Consider the following 20,543-nt stretch of genomic DNA (forward strand, 5'->3'; position numbering starts at 1 on the left):
TTTCCTAGCTGGGTTGGTTGTAATGTCTGCAATCCCATAAAGCTCCAGCACAAGATTAATAATGTGGTTGATAAGCAACACCATCCTGTCCTTTTTCTGCACTCTAGCTCTGAAATCGGTAGACATCCTGGATCTAAAAGAAAAAGAGATTAGTCTACAAGCGATCTGCGGAAGTTATTAAAGGGAAAAAAAATCTTGATGCACAAAGATCACAAGATCAAAACTGACATGACAATGTTGCTTGTTAAAGCATGCTCTGATTTTTCTTTCCAGGAAGTATTGACTTGTTTTCCCAAAAGCTGAGAGCTATATTTGACTGAGTGGCATACTTCAAACAGCAAATAATATACAGAATCCTCCAACAATTCATTGGGGAACAAAAATGCTGAAATGAAAGAAACTCCCGGGCCAGATTTTTATCTCAATTGCATTACTGGAAATCCAAAGTAATTCCATTGATTCTGATGGTGTTGCTCTGGATTTGCAGCTGTGCAGCTGATTTGCATTTGGTCCTGCGAGAAAATCTTGAGAGATGCTTAAGCAGACGTTATCATCAGTTAGAAAGCAACCTCATCAGGGTATGACAATTGTTGATACATGCTGCAGTACACCCACTTATCAAACTGCTGGAACCTGAGTGCTTAAACAGACACTCCTGTGTCCATATCCAGGTATCCAAGCAGCATATTTTATAAGTGATCTGTATCTGCCCTTTCCATGTGTGAGTTTTGTGGAGCAGAGAACTTTTTGAAGTGCCATTCTGATCTTATATCTGACTTGAAAAAATAAATGTTTCAGCTAAATTTTTGGCTTTTTATTTTAGAGTTGGATAAAGAGTAGAAAAATCTTCCCTGAGTACTTCCTTGAATTCTTAACTGAATTAATTCTGGCTTGGGCACATTTTTGTCCCTGAGAAAACTTGAGGTTTGAATAGACAAAGTATTCTTTGAATCACACAGCTTTGCACTAAGGATAAGCAAGCTGCTTGGATAGCAGAAGTAATGCTGCCAGTCTTCACTACATTCATTAAAAATGCATGTGCCATTTAAAAAGAAAAGCTTTTTGTTTCATTTTTTAAATTTCTATGGAAACTCTCAAGCAGGCCAAGTCACTGGACCTTCTCCAGATCAATGCAAGACGTCCCACTACAAGTCTCATCGCTCACCTGGACATGGAAGGATTCACAAGTCAGAGCAGATTTAAGACACAGCATTCTCAAGACTATTTATCAGGTTTTGTTTCCTGAAAAATGTGTTTAAGTCAAGTTTCAAGGGCTACATTCAATCCAAAGACAAGAAGATCTAACACGGAACAGCAAGAGCTAATCATCAAACCAGTTTTTAACCCTTTCTTTCCTTTGCTTTGACCTTCTTCTATACTATTTTATCATCTCCTCCACATAACTAAGCTCTTAGTTAAATTAAGCTCCATAAGAGCTTCCTTAAGAGAACGAACTGCATCTTGTTCCTTGTAAAGCACTGTGTACACTTAACCCATCATTATTAATACCATTATTAAAATTATGCTCCTGACATTTAATACGCTTGTGAAACTTTTAGAGTGCTCTAACAGATGCATAATCAAGATCAAGAAATTCAAAAGCCTGAACTGGGAGCCCTTCAGAATGATTCTTGATGCCACCGATCTGTGCGGGAACACATTTATAGGCTGATGTAAAGGTATTTAGCTTCAGTGTGCTGGTATCACTTCAGGCTCCACTGCGTTGCCTTACCACCAGTATGACCAGTATGATCTCTCTATGGGAGATCTGTGCGGAACCTGGAGTGGCAGCTGGAGGCCAGGTCAGATAGGGTAGGACATTTCATATGGCTGCTGTGGGCAAGTCAGCTGAACCCTTTAAACCTTCATCTTCTGGCTCAGCACGCAGGCCTGCCCTGAAAATTGAGAATTCATCTACCTAAGCATATGAAAATTCGATGCCTAGACATTTTTAGGATGTTTTTACATTAGTGACAAGCTGAACAGAGCAAGCGATGCAAAGCAGGAAATGTTTCATTTACAAAGCACTCTTGGCTTCAGATCTGTTTGATATTTACATTGGTTTATTGTAGGGCAATTTCTAATATTATTGTAAATGCCCAATATAAGTGTTAGCTTGAAGCACTGGCTTCATGTTCAGAGTACATCAAACCCCATGACCTCCAAGCTGAAAAAAAAAAATGACTATAAAATAGAAAGTATGGCTTAATAATGTTGTTCATAGGTCTAACTTCGAATCCATGATTAACTGCATTCACAACAGTCAAAGGGCTAAGTGAAATGCCTGGCCTTTGATCAAATGAGCAGCATATATGCAGAAGGGAAAGCTAAAACAATCTTGTGCCTTGTGCAGCATCAGTAAAAGCAAGGAACATGTGCTGTCGCCACATCCTGGAGAACAAAAATAGTATGCAATTGAGAACATGCTGCACCCGGCAAAGGTTGGTGGCACTTCTCTGGGAGACACTTCTTGGGGAGGTGTCCAAAACTCCATCCTGTGCTTTCAGGGCTGCTCCTTTGTGGTTTAATACAGACATATATGTCCTACACATTTCATTGTTTCAAAATAAAGTCGTCTTGGTGGTGATCAAGAAATGCAATCAAAAGCGTGTATTGGTCTTGAACTATTTTCCTGCTGCACAATGACAACATTTTCTCGGCGTGATACAGAAGTCAAAATTTCTGCAGTTTAAGGCAATGTGAAAAGAGTTAGCGACTGTTCACACAAAACCTCCTCATCCATAGCTGAATGCGGCTTTCTCAGAGAGGGATGAACATAAAAAGGGTATCTCTGTAGCACAGATGAGTGATTACAAAATAAATAATGGCTTAGCTTATCAGATCAGGTTTGCTTATTTTCATGAGAACTACCACCATCAATCAGGAATCAAGTAGCTACTATTCACTTCAGAGTGGAGCAAAGATAATTTGATACGTAAAGCTCTGAAATAGACATAATTTGAAGAGGAATAAGCAGGTGTTATTTTTTTTATTGAGCCTATTGTGCGGCTTTATTAACAACAATCTACTTTTTAAAAGACCTATTTAACTTTTCCCAGCCAAAAAAAAAAGTGTGAAAAACCGTCTCCCAGTGAAAGCATGTTCTAAATTCAGCTAGCTCACTGTATAAAACTACAGCTAAATGTTGTAAATTCACTCCACGAGGCATTCCCTTATGCAACCAAAACTCAGAACGGCTCGATCCTGCAGATCTGTAAACAGCCTTTCCTTGCCTCGATAGCTACACATTTTGTTTCTTTGCAGATTGCTATTCCAAAGCTCTCATTGCTGGCTAGGAAACTCCAGATTTTTAATCTGTCCTCTTTTCTAGCATAGCTAATACCAGCCACTTGTTTTAGCAGCTGAGGACTTTGAGGGCTTGTTCCCACATCATCCTGCAGTAAGATTACGAAAGGCTCATGTGATCTGTTAGGCTGCTGAGCTGCAGAGACTGCTGCCTCCTCTGTTGGCCACGCTAACCCAATGTTTCTCTTATTCTGCAGCATGCACCCATCCATCTCACCCTGTTTTATACCTGGCCAGGTCCACATCTGAGTTAGATTTATGAGCTTCGATTACAGCCATGAGATACCAGAGTATGCCTAGAATTAGCTACCTAAAAGTAGGCATTTAGCACTATTTGAGGTGCCACGGGGTTATCTCAGATACCTACACAGAACAGGTAGATAAAATAAAGCCCCTAAGGGGTATTTATGTGTTATGGGGGGGGCAGCTGGAGGCTGGCTGGACTATACTAGGGCATCTCCAACACTGTTGGGTGTAAGCAGATGAATCAGGCCCTGGAAACGTGTTCCATGGCTGAGCACAGGCACGGGACCTGGCTACCCCACTGCAGAGGAGCTTCATGCAAACTACCAAAGCCAACCTCAGTGTAAGCTTGGTGCCATCCCACATCTCCTGTGAGCAAGTTAAGGAGCAGAAGGGCTACCTTGTAACTGTAGACAGGCTGAACAGTGGGCCATTGCAAATGAACTTCAGCCGTGTAGTCAAGGTCTGTAAAATATTATTCATCCACATTCTTCCCATGGTCATCCATGATTTACTATGTTAAGTATTCTGGTCTTTGAAAATTAAAAAAATTGCAAAACTAAACAAATTCAGACACCCCCCCCCAAAACAAACCAACAAAACCAGCAGACGTACAAACACCCTTCACACACCCACATAAAAACAACTTTCAGATGCTCCAGTGCGTACATTGGTGAAACTAGACAGGATCTGAAGTCATCGTTTGAAGGGTTCTTTCCTCAGCTACATAAGCAAAACTAATCCATGGTACATCTAAATTAGATCTTGTGGATTGACACCAATAGGGAATTTAGTCCATCATATAAAACCTTTCGTTGCTTGATTTAAAAATAAAATGTAGGTGTTTGGTCAAATTCATGTTCAGCATACCAAGTCATTTTTAGATTAACTGAAAATGCCATTTGATGAAATGCAAAAAAAAAAAGGTTCTCATCAAGAGAGTCATTTAACCAAGCATCTTCTTCAGACCTTCAGCAAAACTTAGCTGCTAAGGTTGAAGACAAAAATTGCAGTGTGATCAGCATCATACACAGGTCTTCAGGATCTCCCCACCTGTGGCTTTATGATTCCCAACATTTCCACAAGGATAATATTCCCCGGCCTAGCTGATTGGCCAATGGGTTACTTTCAGTTGTCTGGATCTTTTATACTTACATTGTTTTACGTATATTAATTTAAATATCTTCACAGAATCACAGATTTTCTAGGTTGGAAGAGACCCCAAGATCATCGAGTCCAACCTCTGACCTAAAGTTACAACCTCTAGTTACAGTGCTTTTCACACTCATTAAGTACATTTGCAGGCTCCAAAGCAAACAATTAGCATTGTTTCTTTTTTTATGTTTCTCTTTTTAACTCTGGCTTTGGTGCAGTTATTGTTTTCCTTCATTTGTTCTCCGTTGACCAGCTGGTTTAGATTTCAGAGAGGACTTCTATCAGTGTTACAACCTACTCCAGCAGAGAAAATTTCCGAAATCATACCTTTACAGTCCAAATCCTAAAACCAATGCATTACATTACTTGTAGCAAAGTTCTATCCACCTCTAAGCAAACAAACAAACATGAAATTATCTCTTTACTTATCCATATTTCCTATAAGTTCAGTTAAAAAAAATAAAATAAAAAATTAACAGTTCTCTGGGCTTCAGTAAAGGCCACACATTTAATGTTTTCATAAATCTCAACATTTCTATTCTACTGTCTCTTTGAGCCCTTATAAGTCTATTGAGGTTACAGCTATAAGAGCAAATGAGAGCAGTTCTCCCCAGCAACTTCTCTCAGCTGTAACAAATCAGGACCTTATCACTGCTCCCATCACCCAGCACCTCTGTCAAGAGCTCAGGATTTAATTCATAATTATTCACAGGGAGGCCCTTTAGTTGCTTTGTGGGAGGATCTTCTTCTGTAATAAATGAATAGACTTGCCTTTTTCTCTCTGTGCACAGTGCTCACAGTCAGTTCTGTCCTACATGAGGACACAGAGATGGAGGTATTTTTGGGGTGCTACCTTAAGCCAACCATGGCAGGGGGGGCTCAGTATATTCTTGGAACGCAAAAACCCTGCCTTGCATGGTTTAGCAGCTTGACAAAACAAATGTGGCCTGTGATTCAGGAAAAAAAATACAGAATTTCTTCCTTTCCTAATTTTGCTATTTGGATTATTGCCTAGATAATTCATTTGAAAACCAAATCCAACCAAGCAACTGTCTTGAAAATTGAGTAACCTCAGGTTCAACTGTATTAAAAAACATCAGCTTCAGGCAAAACTGATGGAACAGTTCATTCACAGCACTTTCACCAAGCCCTGGCCCTCATTTTATGTTTTTCTGATTACGTGTACATTGTGCTACAATTTATCAGCCGCAGTACTGTATTATAATATATATTACCACTAGCTGACTCTGACTGTATGCATTCAGCTTCACTGACAGCTAAAAACCCATGGTTCAATGCATATTCATTGCTACATTGCCATTTCTCAGCTGTTAAAACAGCTGCCTGAATCAGCAACAAGTTTCACAACTTAAAATAGATGTAACCCTGCAGGATACTCGGGCTCGATGCTCATTACGATTCTCACTGGTAGGCTGCTAGGAGCTGAGGACATGGTGCACTTACTGCAGCATTTCGCCACTCAAGCATAGCACTACCCCAAATGTGTAAGCTCCATTAGCGTTCCAGTTTGGAGCAGAGGTGTGCTTTTGTAATAAATCTCCTGATCATCGCCTCTTACCACGCTTTGGTTCACATCACGGAGTGGTCTTGGGATGGATGAACCCAATTCCTTTAGATGGAGCTAAACCAGAAACGCACCACTGGCTTCCACCTGCTAATGGCATGCAGTTCAGGGGACCAAACTACATGTAGCAAAACACAAACCTTCTTGAAATGCACAGAGGGTAGTTTGGGACCTCAGCACAACCTGTTTTGTTCTGCACATCTGCTCCTCTCAGCCCGTACCACTTGCTAAACGTAGGCAGGGCTGAACACAGCTGTCCAGCTTCCAGAGAGGAGCTGGCACTTCAGGCGAGGCTGCAAAAGAGGCAGACATTCATGACATAAACCTTGGAGTTGGATGGTTTCTACCCTCAGTGAACAGAACTGCTTCCTTTACGTTAGCAATCATACCTGGCTTTATGAAAAAAATAAAAATAAGAATTTGCAAAACCATAGTGTTCAATTTGGAGGCCACTCTTCACTCTCTTCCAGGTTCTCAGCTCAAACACACATCTAAGAGTACATGCTCAATTATTCAGTCAGCAACAAATAAACTACCTTTTCTTTTATTCATTTGCTGTACCAGAAAACCATAAAGTCATTCATACCTGTTTACGTTACTGTACTTTTAATACTTGCTAGTCCTTCCCCCATTTGAGGTATTCATCACTGACTATCAATGAAAACCCAAGTTTTATGCCATCCCCACGTGTTTTTATTTGTCGTTATCAGGTGCAAATAAAAGTATGTACTCCTGCAAAAAGAACTTGGTATTTATTTTAAAATACAGCAATAAATACAATTACATTTCCTTAAAATAAAGTAATGCAAAGTATATAATATGAAAAGGGATTCCTGAACATATTGTTTGCTCAGTGTCTTTCCAACACAAACATTTTACTGCTACTGCAATACCACAGTAAATACTGTAGATACTACTGTTGATAATACTGGAAACTGCATTTCCTCTAGGAATTCCAGTACATATTTGCTGTGGTTCCTTAGCTGGCAACACAGTCCCTTCCTTCCTCCTACTTTAGTGCAAAAAACAAACTATGCATGTGATCACTTACAGAGTTGTGCCTAATTATATAAATGCACTGATTATACACACTTTTCAAATGGTGATAGACTTCAAAGTAGGTAAATTCTAAATTGTGCCATTAAGAAAATCTATTTGATGATGGAAATTTCTGTAATATCATATTGCAATCTCCTGCATTGCAATTTTGTTTTCAAGTCAGTATTAATTTAATGACAAATAACAGCTGAGAATAATAGAGTTGGGAAAGCAAACTGAAAGCTGTAAGATTTATAGTGTGATACTGGTCTGCAGATGTTAATGAAAGGCAACTAAAAACAATTTGGAAAAGCAATGGATCTAAGGTAAATAATGAGTAGAAAGAAGTTCTGCACGACAAATACGAATACCAGGTCTTCAGAAACTGCTGTTAACTAAGATGTGTACCTGCAAGACTGACTTATGCCTGTGTTCAGTTACTCAGAAGAAAACATATATGCCATCGAATACTTAATTTGCATGTATTGTAATATGTATGTACAAACCACTGGATGTACAAACCAGTCCCACCAGTGCACACCTAGATCAGCCCACTGATGCCACACATGCACTTACAAAAACCAAGATGCTGCACAAGAGTTCAGTACATGCACTTCCTTCTCATGCCTTGGTACACGCTTCTGATTGATACACCCTTACCAAAACACAGCTTTTTATTTTTTAACATCAGATAGTCACCAAATCCTTGGTTTTTCAACATAATAACACTTTAATGGAGTCATAGTACAAGTGAAAGCACGAAAGCTCATATAGTCTTAGTACCACCTAACAGTTACTTTTCCTATTGCATTGATGTCCAAGGTGAGTAGATTATTTCATGTAAGCTGTAAGAATTTCTATGTTTCTACATTCTGTAGAATCTGTATGTTGTACTGCAAGACCACAAGGCAGATCAGACAGTAATTACAATGCTGCAACACTATAGGTAGGACACGTCAACCTCTCTGCCTCTAGTTAAAGCCAGGTCTATAATAGCTTATACAGCAGAGAAGAGACAGAATCCATCTCCAGAGAAAAATAGGATTGTGTATTGAAAGGAAATAGTCAATCTTCTTTCACACAAATCCTAGCATCAAAACAAATGGTCTTGTAAAGTCACTGACTGCCACATTTAAACAAAGGAATTTATGGAGTAGAAGCAACTTACAATCAGCAAGTGAGTGATGCTGAGTTCCGAAGTTCACAGATTGATCAGGACTTTCCCCCAGAATTCAAGAACTCATGTCTCAGACTTTGGATACACCCTTCAGAATATGGGGCCTAGATTCACTTTGGTAGCTTTAAGATCACTGACTTTTTCTCTGGTGCAACCACATGCAAAAATCTCTAAAAGAGATTACACCTATCACTGCACAAGTAACAAAATATTTTCTTTTTGCATAAAGCTATCAAAACTATTCACACATATACACACTAACCTTTTCAGAAAAACTGGAATTTAAAGCAAGTATGATCCAATTTCAATATTTGAATGAGGAGCTCCAACAACAACACGGAGAAAACACATAGCAAAAGAAGTGATGTTATGCTTATTGGCAACTTCTTTGACCTTCACTCATGTGTGAAGCAATTCCACACCCTGCCCAGCATTACCTTTTGATATTCTTCCTTAGATTTCAAGGCAGCTTCCATCTGTTCCTGAGAAAATGTGTAGATGGCCGAGCGATACTGTGTGCCAAAGTCATTACCTTGTCGCATTCCTGGAGAGAGAGAAAATACACCACACCATGAGGATCATGCTCCAGGCAGGCTGGGTTGCAATGCATAAATTTGGTGGGCTGAAATTTAGGACTTTCCATACACCTGAGTTAACACAATCTCTCCTGTGCATATTCATTGTATATGTTTATGAAGTCCAAGCCTTTCTTTGGTTGAATAGTCCTTAAGAGATTCAATTCTAATATCTCTTTTTAAATGACATGCAAATAAGATGTGAACATTTTACATTTTGGTAAATCACACGGTAGTCACAGATGTAAAACCTTAAATAATCAAGCTGCAGTTACTGTAATCAAGGTACTCTTAAAATACTTATTTTGAACCATGCAAATGCTATTAAAAAACCTTTGATTTTACCAACTGCTTAAGAATTTTCTTGTGCTGGAGGGTTATATCTTAATGAGAGAAAGTTTCAAAATACCCATGGAGATAACTAGACATTCTCCTCTATTCACAAACAACGCTCCTGCTAAAAGACTGCTATGCAAGTACTGCTGAATTAAGTCTGGAACAAAGTTATTAATTCCTACCATCAGCACCACTACTTATGGAGAGAAGAAATGACTCTTATGAAATCTGAGAAATGTGCTAAGAAGGTTTGGAGAAAGTATGGCTGTTTTCATACCTTTTTAGAGTGAGTAATGCTTAGTAATAGCAACCCTTACACACTTCCTCAGAGTCTGGCAGAAGTAGAAAACAAAGGTATATATGTACTCCACTAAATTCTATTTCCAACTTAGACACGATAATACGGATGGCAGGAGTATATTAATTTTTACATCTAACATTATGAAAACAAAACCCTAGTTGTACATACTCAGTAACTCCCAGAAACCATACCATATTGGTACAAGGATTAGCCCCTTTATTGCTGATGTATGTACTTCCAAAAGATTAGTTGTATGAAGTTGCTTATGTACATATTTCCAAATTCAAAGCTAGATTCTGCCTTCAAAAGTATAAAACAATGGGCCAAAGCGGAGGGAAGACTGCTATTCCCTTCGGTGGCTAGCCTGGATATGCTTTGGCTTGATGCAATTCTAGGGAGCCATGCTGGCCAAAGGCAACGCTGCCTGGCATTGCTACACATTCCCATTCCCTCAGGCAGCAATACTGGAAGCCAGTTCTGCTGCAGTTCATTCCATAAAGCCTTAGAGAGGAGCTTTAGCATTAGGACTGATCTGGAATTGCAGTTTTGCAGTTTCAGCCTTTCGTAACTTTATTTCCAATTTTTCATTTGAAAAAATAATGTTTTGCTTTGCTGTAATAAAATGTATTTATTTTTGAGTTTGCCTGACATTTTCTGTGAATGTGGGTGAATAAAATACCTTGGGTGACATAATTCTGAAGTAGACTCAAAGCAATTGATTCTTCCCAAATGTCTACAACCCAAGGCAAAATGGAAATCATCAGGATGAGTCTTCCAACTGTCCCTGTGCTACAGAAATCCCACTGAAGACTAGCATCAACTGTCAGGACTATGGAGACAAAATAGAAGAAAGCTGTAGGTCCCAGTACTCCCTAGCAAAGGGCAGAGGGTGAAAAAAGAGCCTGTGATGCTGGGGGGAGGAAAAGATGCTATCAACATAATACTGTTTATTAAAATATGATAACTTTTATCCCTTTTGTACTTTCAAAGGAAAAAGAAAACTGGTTTAAGGACAGTACAATATCAAATGAAATCTGGCTGAAATATTTATGGCTGAATGTGATTCTGAAAAATATTACGGAGTTTTCATGTTATTTGGGTTACATTTTAAACACCAAAATGTTACATTACTATATATAGGAACGACAACTACTTCTTTCATCAATACTTAATAGTATGGTCTGCAAGGCAGACAACATTTTGCTTATTACTTCGCAAGTTATTTTAGGGTAGTAGAGACTTCTTAACAAGTCAGTGCTACTGAATAGTTAGGCGAAAAATAACTACAGGACAGTAAAGCATTAGCTTTGCCAGGATATGTTAACGCTGATTGATGCTTGTGCTTAAGCATTAGCATTCTACAAATCTATTTATTGCTTAACAAACTACTTAACAACTGACTGGGGAGCAGATTACAAAAATCTCTATAAATGGATGATTCCTATATCGAATGCCAGAAATGCATGTATTTCCAGAGTATATTTTAGCATGAATTCCTGTGCACGGTGAAAGCAAACATTTAATATATGCATGTGCCACCATCACATAGCAATAGGGAAGCTGTCAGCTTAATTAATTTATTGAAAAGAAAGCTCTTTAGTCTCGCCAAAATTGCATAACTAGGTAGGACAATTGAAAGCCACAGTACACAAAATCTAGATGGGAAATAGGCAACACTGAAACACTGAAGAGCATTCATCACCATAACAGTGTACCAAGACCCACATCTCTTTCTTGCAAAGGCTTTACATTAAGGCTACATATTTTCCCCCAAAATATACCATAGCTTTATGAGCTCAGTGATGAAATCATAGAGTTAAGGAGTAAAGGATGAGGTCAGACGGTGCAACAATAGTGGCCCCTACTAGCACTGAAGTGCTGGCTGCAATGTTACACCACCCACTAGCTACAAAAAAGACTGAACAGGTAGTGTAAGAATTACCCAAAAGTGTAGCCTAACTGTGATCATTCAGCTAAGCTAAAATGTCATTTATTTTCACTTGTTCCTTAAATCAATTTGTACCTAAATGTCCCATGATAAGTAGCTAATGCATCGTCTGACTAAGACACAGACTATAAAATGCTAAAATAAAATAAATTATATGTGTATAGACATAATCAAGTTACTACTGTTACTGCTGCTATTTGTGATGTACTTCATATGTGCAAACTTACTTCTCAAGGGTCCATCACTGATTTTGTAAAACCCTCTGGCAACTCACACTTGTTGAGATCCACTAACTCAATGAGTAGCAAACAAGGCAGGAAATTCAATTTACAAAACAACAGTGGTAGGATGACTGAGCTTAACAATCTCATCTTTGTCTGAAAAAAAAGTCAACTAAATCTAAAATCATCTCTGCTTGACTATCTAAAAATTACACAATACCATCTGTAATTAGCTTTCTTTCCTTTTCTGGAATATTGTTCTTACTTTGTCTGATTTTTTTTTATTATTATTATTCTATCCCTCTGTGTTATAATAAAACCACAGCTATACACATTAGGCTTCAAATAAGAACGAGAAAATATGACTAATTTAATAAGGATGCTAAAGGTATTGGAAGATATTGTGTACTGCTATATCAAAAAACATTCTTGTCAGGGATTGTCAACTTTGCTGCCATTGATTCTAGCTAAATTGGGTACACAGTAGATTCTGCAAAAGTTCTGTGCTGAGACGAGTTGACTTCTTATTTATCGTGTACCCAAATGGTTCCACTGAAGTCACAACATTTGTTCAAAGTTTTTAATAATACAACTGAAAACACAAATAATCCCAATCGGCTTCAAATTATTCACCCTATGATCAAGTTCCCAGGTAATTAAACAAAATTGACACCTTCAAAATTGACATCTACTGCAAACTGTAATCTGACATTATAAAAGCATCAAGATTTGGAAGGACTTTGAATGACCACTATTTTTTGATACATTTCCACAGAAAAATTTGTAAAGCTTTTGACATTATGGATTGGATGGCTTAAAGCAAGATTTATTACCACTAACTGATGCATTTCAGTATCTAACTTCCAGCAAAAATTCTCAACAAAGAGTTTTATCAGAAAAATTTCTTGCCTTCTTGAAGAAATTTATTTCTTTTCACCTGTATCAGATTCCATGTTCAAGAGACACATGTAATTTTGTTTTAATTCCAAGTCAAAACAGTGTATGAGGTTTGTCTAAATCTTCATTACTGGAAGAAGGAATATTCCTACAGAACATCAGCTGAACACCTTCAGAGCAGCAGGATCTTCTATGCAGGGCAATGCTGATTGCCCCCAACTGTTCTGTGGGATATCTAAAAGTCACTCTGTTTGCAAAATCTGCCAGTTTAGGGATAGAATTTATGTAGTCAATACTCTTTTTCTCAATACTCTTTTTCTCAAGGATTTAACATATGGGTAGATGTGTCACTAGGGCCTGACCTTCCTCAACTTTCGTTCTAGGCTGAGTTGATAACCAGATTGCTTCTTAGACATATTAACGAAATGTATTACACTGGGAGATAAGGCCTCTGACAGGAAGAAAGACCTTCACCAACTCTTTCAGAAACTCTGCAATGAGAGAATGAAACACTAAAAAACACTTCATCCATGGCTGTAAGCATTAGATACACTGATCTCAAGCCCATTTCTTTCCAACAGGTAGTTTAAGGAAAGTCTTCTAGGGGCCTGAAAGCAGAAAGTCATCTTACATGTCCCATCCTACCTGGGCCACGTGGTCACCAAAACCCACCTGGAGGGCTTGTTCTCAGTGCTGATGAGAATCTCTTTAACTAGAGATAACCAGTGTTTTGAGGCCTACCCAATGTCCTTGCCATGAGGCAGAAGAAGCCAAAACCTAGGTGATTTTTATCTAGTAACCTGAGTTTTATCTGCTGTAAGAAGACCAAGAACAGAAGAACGTCCTTGAGCCCCATTTTGGATTCTACAGGAGACTGAAATCAGAATCCCCTTAGCCAGCCTGGGGTTTGCAAGATCACCCTGTTTCATCTGGCTGTACTTTACAAATGCCAAAGGTTGCAAGACAGTAACTGGCAGAAAATGCAAGTATCTGTCTCTCTGACCCGATGATCAGGAACGCATCTGTCAGTAACAGGAACAAACACACCCCAGAGTCAAAAGGCTGGCACTTGGTGTTGATACCTGAGGCAGAGAAAATCAGCTGTCATGCTGAAGACAGCTTTAAAAATCTCCCATCATAGGGACATTTAGATAGCCTGATTTCAGAACTGATAGAAAATCAGAGAGTAAAATAGATAGATAAAAAAAATATGTGGAATATGTGGTTTTGGATAAGGCTGCATGGTGCCAAAGAGCGTCAGCCCAAGGCACAGTGCCTGTGTGAGCACTGGCCAGTCCTTGTAAGCTCTTGTCTCTAGAGAACCAGGGTAGATGAGGGCATTTGGAGCTCTAAGTGTGTTTAGATTTTGGACATGGATCATATTTGGGAATTTCACTATGGTTGACCAAAGCAACTCAGTGCTGTGCAGCCTGGACCACTCTGGAGACCAGAAAATTTCCTCACTCCGCCAGCAGAGATTAGAACACCAATTAATCAAAAAATGCCCTCAAGAGCCAAGCGCTTGCTCTGTCTCATGTGATAACTAGGAGAAACAGAAATTTGTGGCCACAGGATGGTATGTGGAAAGGACAGGGAGTTGTGATGCTATCCCAGTTTCTGCAAAAGGAACAATTCCCAGGTTGAGAGTGCCACGTAATGCAAACACGCATGCAGACTGCTACTGGAGAAATTAGTATCTGCCAAAATATAGAAAATAAAATATAGATAATATAGATAACAGATAATATAAAATAAATGGCTCTAGAAAGCCCTCTTACCAACACTTTGATATCATCTGAAGCACCTGCATAGGAGTGACTTTATTCTGGAACTTGTTGGTATCAAAGTAGTAAATGCAAGTTCTTCTTTGACTTGAATGATCCGAACAAATGAAAACTTCCCTGCCTTGATGCAACTAGTAGGTGCTTTTTCCCTCATAGTTTCTATTCCTTCTGAAAGCTACTATGTATTCTTGGCTGGGGCCAAAACATTGCTCCTTTAAAGCAACTATCCTGCTGTTATGCTAAGTTTGAGTTTTTATTGAGATGCTGCTTAGGTAGGTCATTGTCCTTCCTATCTAACTTCAGGGTATCTTAAGGTCAATAAGAAATAGGTAAATCCAACACTCTAATAAAAGCACATATTTCCCAGAACAATACTTAATTATTATTTTTATTATTATTTTCTTTAGAAATGGAGAATTCATTACAAACGAGAAAATTCTTCCCAAAGAGTGATTTTTGAATATATTTCCTACAGAAGGCTGAAGCAAAATGTACTTTATTTATTTCTTTGGCTAAATCAGGAATTTCTTCTGAAGATTCAACCCTCTAAAGACTTGAAAGCAATACTTATACAACACTTCTTATCTTCTCTCCATTTAAAAATAATAAAAAAATGTAATGGCATCATTCGTCAACCTTGTTATTCTCAGAGGATCCCAAGTATAATGGAGATAAATGACTAAAGTCTGTTACTCTCTTCTGTGCCACCCAGTGAAGTTTTAAAGGGCAGTTCATAGCTCTTATTTTTATCATAATTTTTTTCTGTGATTTATAGACTTTTCTGCAGCTGTCACTTATTTTCTTATACCCACAGAAACCTGATGTACCAATTGGTCATTTTCTTTTCCCCAATCAATGCTTGCTGAGTTAAGACTAATAAAACTCCTTCTTTCAGCTCATCATATAATTATTTAGTAAAAATCAATTGCACCATGTCACCCTGGCTTGATGTCATCACTCACTGTAATGATTACATCCATACAGTTTAAAAGTTGCTAGGGGAAAGTAAAACTCTTTATAGCATATGATTAAAGGAGAAAAATGTTAATAGAAAAGGAGTTAGTTACAGTGCTGTGGATTGAGAGCTCTTGATGATTTTCAAGGTACTGGGGTGCAGGAAGGATAAATGCAATATAAAAGCACTTCTTCAGAAGGTCACAATACAATAATGAGTTTGTACATATTAAAGGAAAGTCATATTATCAATAGAAAGCAAGGTTTACAAAGCTTTCAGTACTGAAGGTTTTCAGTGCCAAGAAGTACTACAGTTTTGTTCTTCCCCTTTTGCCTTGAAATCAAGACGAAATACAAGCTTTCCCTAAAATTTCTGACTTCATATATTCTTAGAACATCATGGCTAAAATAATGTTTTTTAAAAATTTACTTCAGCCACAAAAATGTCTGATGAAAAGTACTTTTTTGTCTTTAATCTTCATCAAACCACAAGATTACACAGTTTTCTGGTGTAGCTTGTAAGGCAAAACAGTGTCACAGATTTGCTGATGTTGGAAGGGACCTGTGGAGATCTCTAGTCCAACCCCTCTGCCCAAAGTAGCATCAGCTAGAGAAGGCTGGCCTTGTCCTCTTCAGTTTTCAGTATCACCAAGGGCAAAGACATCACAAAATAATTACTTCAGATTGCCAGTGCTAGTGTAAATACGAGCTGTTGATGACAGTCAATACAACACTCACTCAACGAAATACCAGAAGCTCTTGAAGTACAGAGAATATTTTCAGTCATCAGATTCATTAATGCCATAACACACCCCAAAGTACTGACGGACACACAGGAGAACACACTCCATCACTTTTTATTAATGACATTTTGTGGGAATGGGATGAATTGCTGTTACAAATTTGCTGCAGCAAGAAATCTTGTCTGCTCCCACCACAGATGGCCAACACACTACTACAACAAAAGCAAAATAATGGTAGTATATCCACTGGGGCTCTATCTTTAACCAATTCTCTTCACTTGTTATTAGCATTATTATTATTCTGTAGTTATAAAATGCATCAAATTTCTTCTCAAGACAGTTCAAGTGTTTTACACAATTAGAACGAAGACTTTGAAAGAAGAGTTCCCTATATGCTTATTTATTAATTCAGACAGAACATTGCTTAAATGCATTTTGGAATGCTCTTTGAACTTTGAATGAAATGTATGATCTACCTGAGCCCACATAAAACCATTGGTTATTTTTTTATGAATGTCACAAAGTATTAAATGCTACTGGAAGATGGGAATTTTAATCTATTTCTAAGTATTAATTGAAAATACATCTTTACCACTAGTGGATAGAACAGGCAAATGGAATGGTGAATATGTACATGAGTCATCCTTAATGGCATCAATTTTACTGTAGAGGATTTTTTTAATTATTTTTTTGCTTAACTTTAATCAAAAGTTAAATGATTAGCTTTTGACAAGTTTTTAGACTTGGATGAACTTGGGACAGAAGTGAAAGTAGTATCTTTTAACAGTACTGAATGCAACTGATGCAGCTGGAATTAAGCTTGCAGGTTTAGGCAACAAGAAGCTGCCCAAACACAGATGCCTAATTTGGGGTAAGACAGCTGTGTTGACCTGACTTCCACTGATTGTCATGGAAGCCGAGACACCCCGTGCTTATGAAAACATCTACATTTAGGTGGCTTTACCTCAAGCTTTATCTCACCTGACATGTCTATGCTGGTCAGAGAAATCTGATCTAAGATAGTATTCACCACTGAATAGAGCAGATGTATCTGCAAGATCCTGGAGGACAAGACACAGGGCATATGGGAGCCCCACACTTCCTAAAGCACAGTAGGAAGATGGGCAAAGTGCACACAGGATCCAGTGTGGCAATAGATGTTTGTTTAGGCATTGGTGTCGAGCTCTCATTGTGTCTCTTCTTCGTAGACTAGCTCTGTTGCAGTGCTTACAAAAAGCTGCACAACTACTGATCATGCAAGAAAACATAATTAAAAAACACAGAAATTCTGATCATAGACTATACGGAGCTGAGCTACGGAATCACACAGATTTGTTATTATTTTCTTTATATGCTTTCTCCTTTCTCTTCATTTATCTGTTACTCACTAATGTCATGCCTAAATTTTGGCATGTGTTAGCAGTATGAACCTAAACCTACTATGATCCACCAGGTGTTATTGCAATAGTAATAAAAATAATTAGAGATAATAAAAATAACAGTGTTGTCATTTGCTTTTATCAGCAGATAAACTCATGGGACACTGCTCTCTCAAAACACAGACAAGTATGCTCTTATAAATATGCAAGAGAAAATTGCAGGCAGAGAAAAACAGTCATTCACTGAAAATATTGTTGTTTAGAAGAGAGTCAGCTTTGACCTCCTGTACCTAATTATACATGAAAACAAAGATTAAAAGCCTACTAATAATCACCATAAACTATGATTAATGATGTCATGCTTCAGTGCCTCGGATTTCTAGACCCGTGTACAGTAAATTCACTAGTGGGTTATTTGAAGAAGAAAAGAATGTTTGGTACTATTTTGTTTTAACTTTCTCTATTGCTTTCATAGTAGAAAGACAAACAGTCCATCACAAAATTCTGCAGAAAAAGACCTTCTTAGGTTGATCTTTTCTAATTGTGTAACTGTACATGCAAATCCAGCTGCTGTTATTCACACCACATACCCTTTGATTTCATGGATGTTTGAAAGCTACTGATGACAGTCAAGTATTGAGAAGTCCGGATTTTCATTCAGAACTTCATGAACAAATGAACAAAGCTGCACTAAAATGAAGATCCCCTTCCTCTTGCCTTCCTTTTCTTCTTCCTTTCATCTACTACAACCACAGCTATTCTATAATAGAGAAATAATACAGAAGTGACCCCAAGGAAGATTGTCACAGAATAAAGGCGTTTTCCAATTGTTCTTAGCAGCACGGAAATTATGAACAAAAGGAATCCCTTCAGGTGAGTGCTAGGTGTATGTTTACTGCAGCATAATAGACAAAGTGTCATCTTCAGTGGCATAAAAGACAGATACCATGGCTTTTCTCATTATCAAGTCACCATTTTCCTGACTTTAGCAAAACTGAAAAAGAAAGTTAGTTTTCAGTATTTCTGGAGAACTAAATAACACATCTTTGCCATAAATGAAATAAATAAGCCAGAAGTAGTTTAAAATGAAGAAGGAATCAGAGCCCAGAAAGAATTTTGCCCTTGAGCCAGAATTGATTCAGCAACACTCACTTCGTAATGCAAACTATTCAGCCATCTCAGTGACCGCCGCACTGGCTAAGACTCTCTTTCATTGCAAAAGATGCAAAGTCAAATCTCAGCTTTTCACCGTGACATGGAAAAACAACAGCTCCTAAATGGGAAATTTAGGTCAGAAAAAGTCTATTCTCATTTATATGTATAAAAAGAGTCTAATATGCAAATAAGGTCATGACAGCTGAAATTCCTGGGGATGCAAAACTGCCAAGTAAAAAGTATTTATTTTTAATGCATATTTAGTTCTAGAGAAAGGGCAAGGAATGGGAGCAACATAACATAAGGCATTTCAGATTATGGAAGAAAGGAAATTGCATCCTCAAACTGCAGTAGTGGTTAAGCACCACTGGCAAAGAGTATCTTCAGTATTTTGCAAAAAGTATAGACCACGGGTATTTAGGAATTAATTATGAGCAAGGGTCCACTAAACTGCTTGCTGGTGGGATGGTTAGGAACTAGTCAACTGTGTCCCACCATTGAGACTTCATTGCTAAGAGCAGGAGTTAGAAGTATGTGAAGGTAATAGAGAACTCTTCCATCAACTCATAGAGTGCATATTACTACTGAGTATTCACTTCTGCATGAACCAATATACATTTATCTTTGTTTTTATCTCAGTATATCAATTTCCATGGCTTTTTTAATTTATCAACACAGAGCCGTGTTTTATTTGTTTCCTCCAAGAGCCTTCTAGCATTATCTTTACCGCAGATTTAATTAGTATCCTCTCCACTATATCCTCCACATCATTAATGAAAATATTGAAGAGTATGGGACCAGGAATGGCTCCCTCAGGGGTCTGTAATTCTATTTTGAATATATTTAATATGTCTGGTGGCAATAGATTTGTATTTCCACTGTTTTTTTGTTACACCTTGCAATAATGCAGAAACTATTAGGTCTCAATAACATTTGAAATAAAAGACAAAGGTGTTTTGTGCTTTAATCTGAGACTTGCGAATTTCATTCATTCAAATTATAAAGGGAAGAGACTCACAGAAATGTAAAAAAAAAAAAAAAAAAAAAAGGTTATATTTTACATGAAGAGATTATTTTTTCCCTTTAATCTCTAAATGAAGTTACAGGCCTGTAGCAGAATACATAATGCTGGTTTAGGGTCGCTGTAGCATTTTTTATGTGTACAGCTGTTCTTCCACTGGTATGAGTAGACACATCTGCTCATTAGCAATACAATGTCATTTCTAGTGTCTAATTTTAATTATTTGCAGATGATAGATTCCTTATGCAATGTCTAAAAAAAGTACAGTCCTTCAAAACTGGTGAGAAATAAATATACCCTCTGCAACTAAAATGGGTCAGCACAATGAAAACCAGATATTAATCTGGAGAATTCATGTATCAGCACTAAGGCTAAATGCCAAACTATTTGGAAGGTCACAGGGAGGAGAAACAGCTCATACATCTCTTCTTTATCGTGGATACACAAGACATATGGACTAAGAGGTGTTCTGAATGAATCTGGTGGGTGATGAGTTTGTTGTAGTACAGATGGTCCTCAACTGCTGGAAAAATACCAGTTCTGCTTACATTTCCTGTACAAACACAGGCAAGATAAGGACTTCATGACGGAAAGGACAAATGAGATTACTTACCAGTAACTTTGGTTCTCTGCGTACCCATACTCAAAGAATCAATACGGCTAAAAGTAATTTTCCAGAACCTCCTAGGCAGTGGTGGCCGTGAGCATCTTTGCTCTTCACCCCA

General features: G+C 37.9%; 1 protein-coding gene across 2 annotated transcripts in view; it reads right to left on the reverse strand.

The window, feature by feature from the left end:
- Positions 1-20,543, reverse strand: part of MSRA (methionine sulfoxide reductase A) — a 278,473-nt gene that overhangs the window by 80,460 nt on the left and 177,470 nt on the right. For both annotated transcript variants that reach the window (XM_032185406.1, XM_032185408.1), the window contains one exon: positions 8,942-9,048. In XM_032185406.1, coding sequence (XP_032041297.1) covers positions 8,942-9,048 — 107 coding nt within the window. The remainder of the gene's footprint in view (positions 1-8,941; positions 9,049-20,543) is intronic.

Source organism: Aythya fuligula, chromosome 3 (genome assembly GCF_009819795.1).
Source record: "Aythya fuligula isolate bAytFul2 chromosome 3, bAytFul2.pri, whole genome shotgun sequence".
Taxonomy (NCBI): Eukaryota; Metazoa; Chordata; class Aves; order Anseriformes; family Anatidae; genus Aythya; species Aythya fuligula.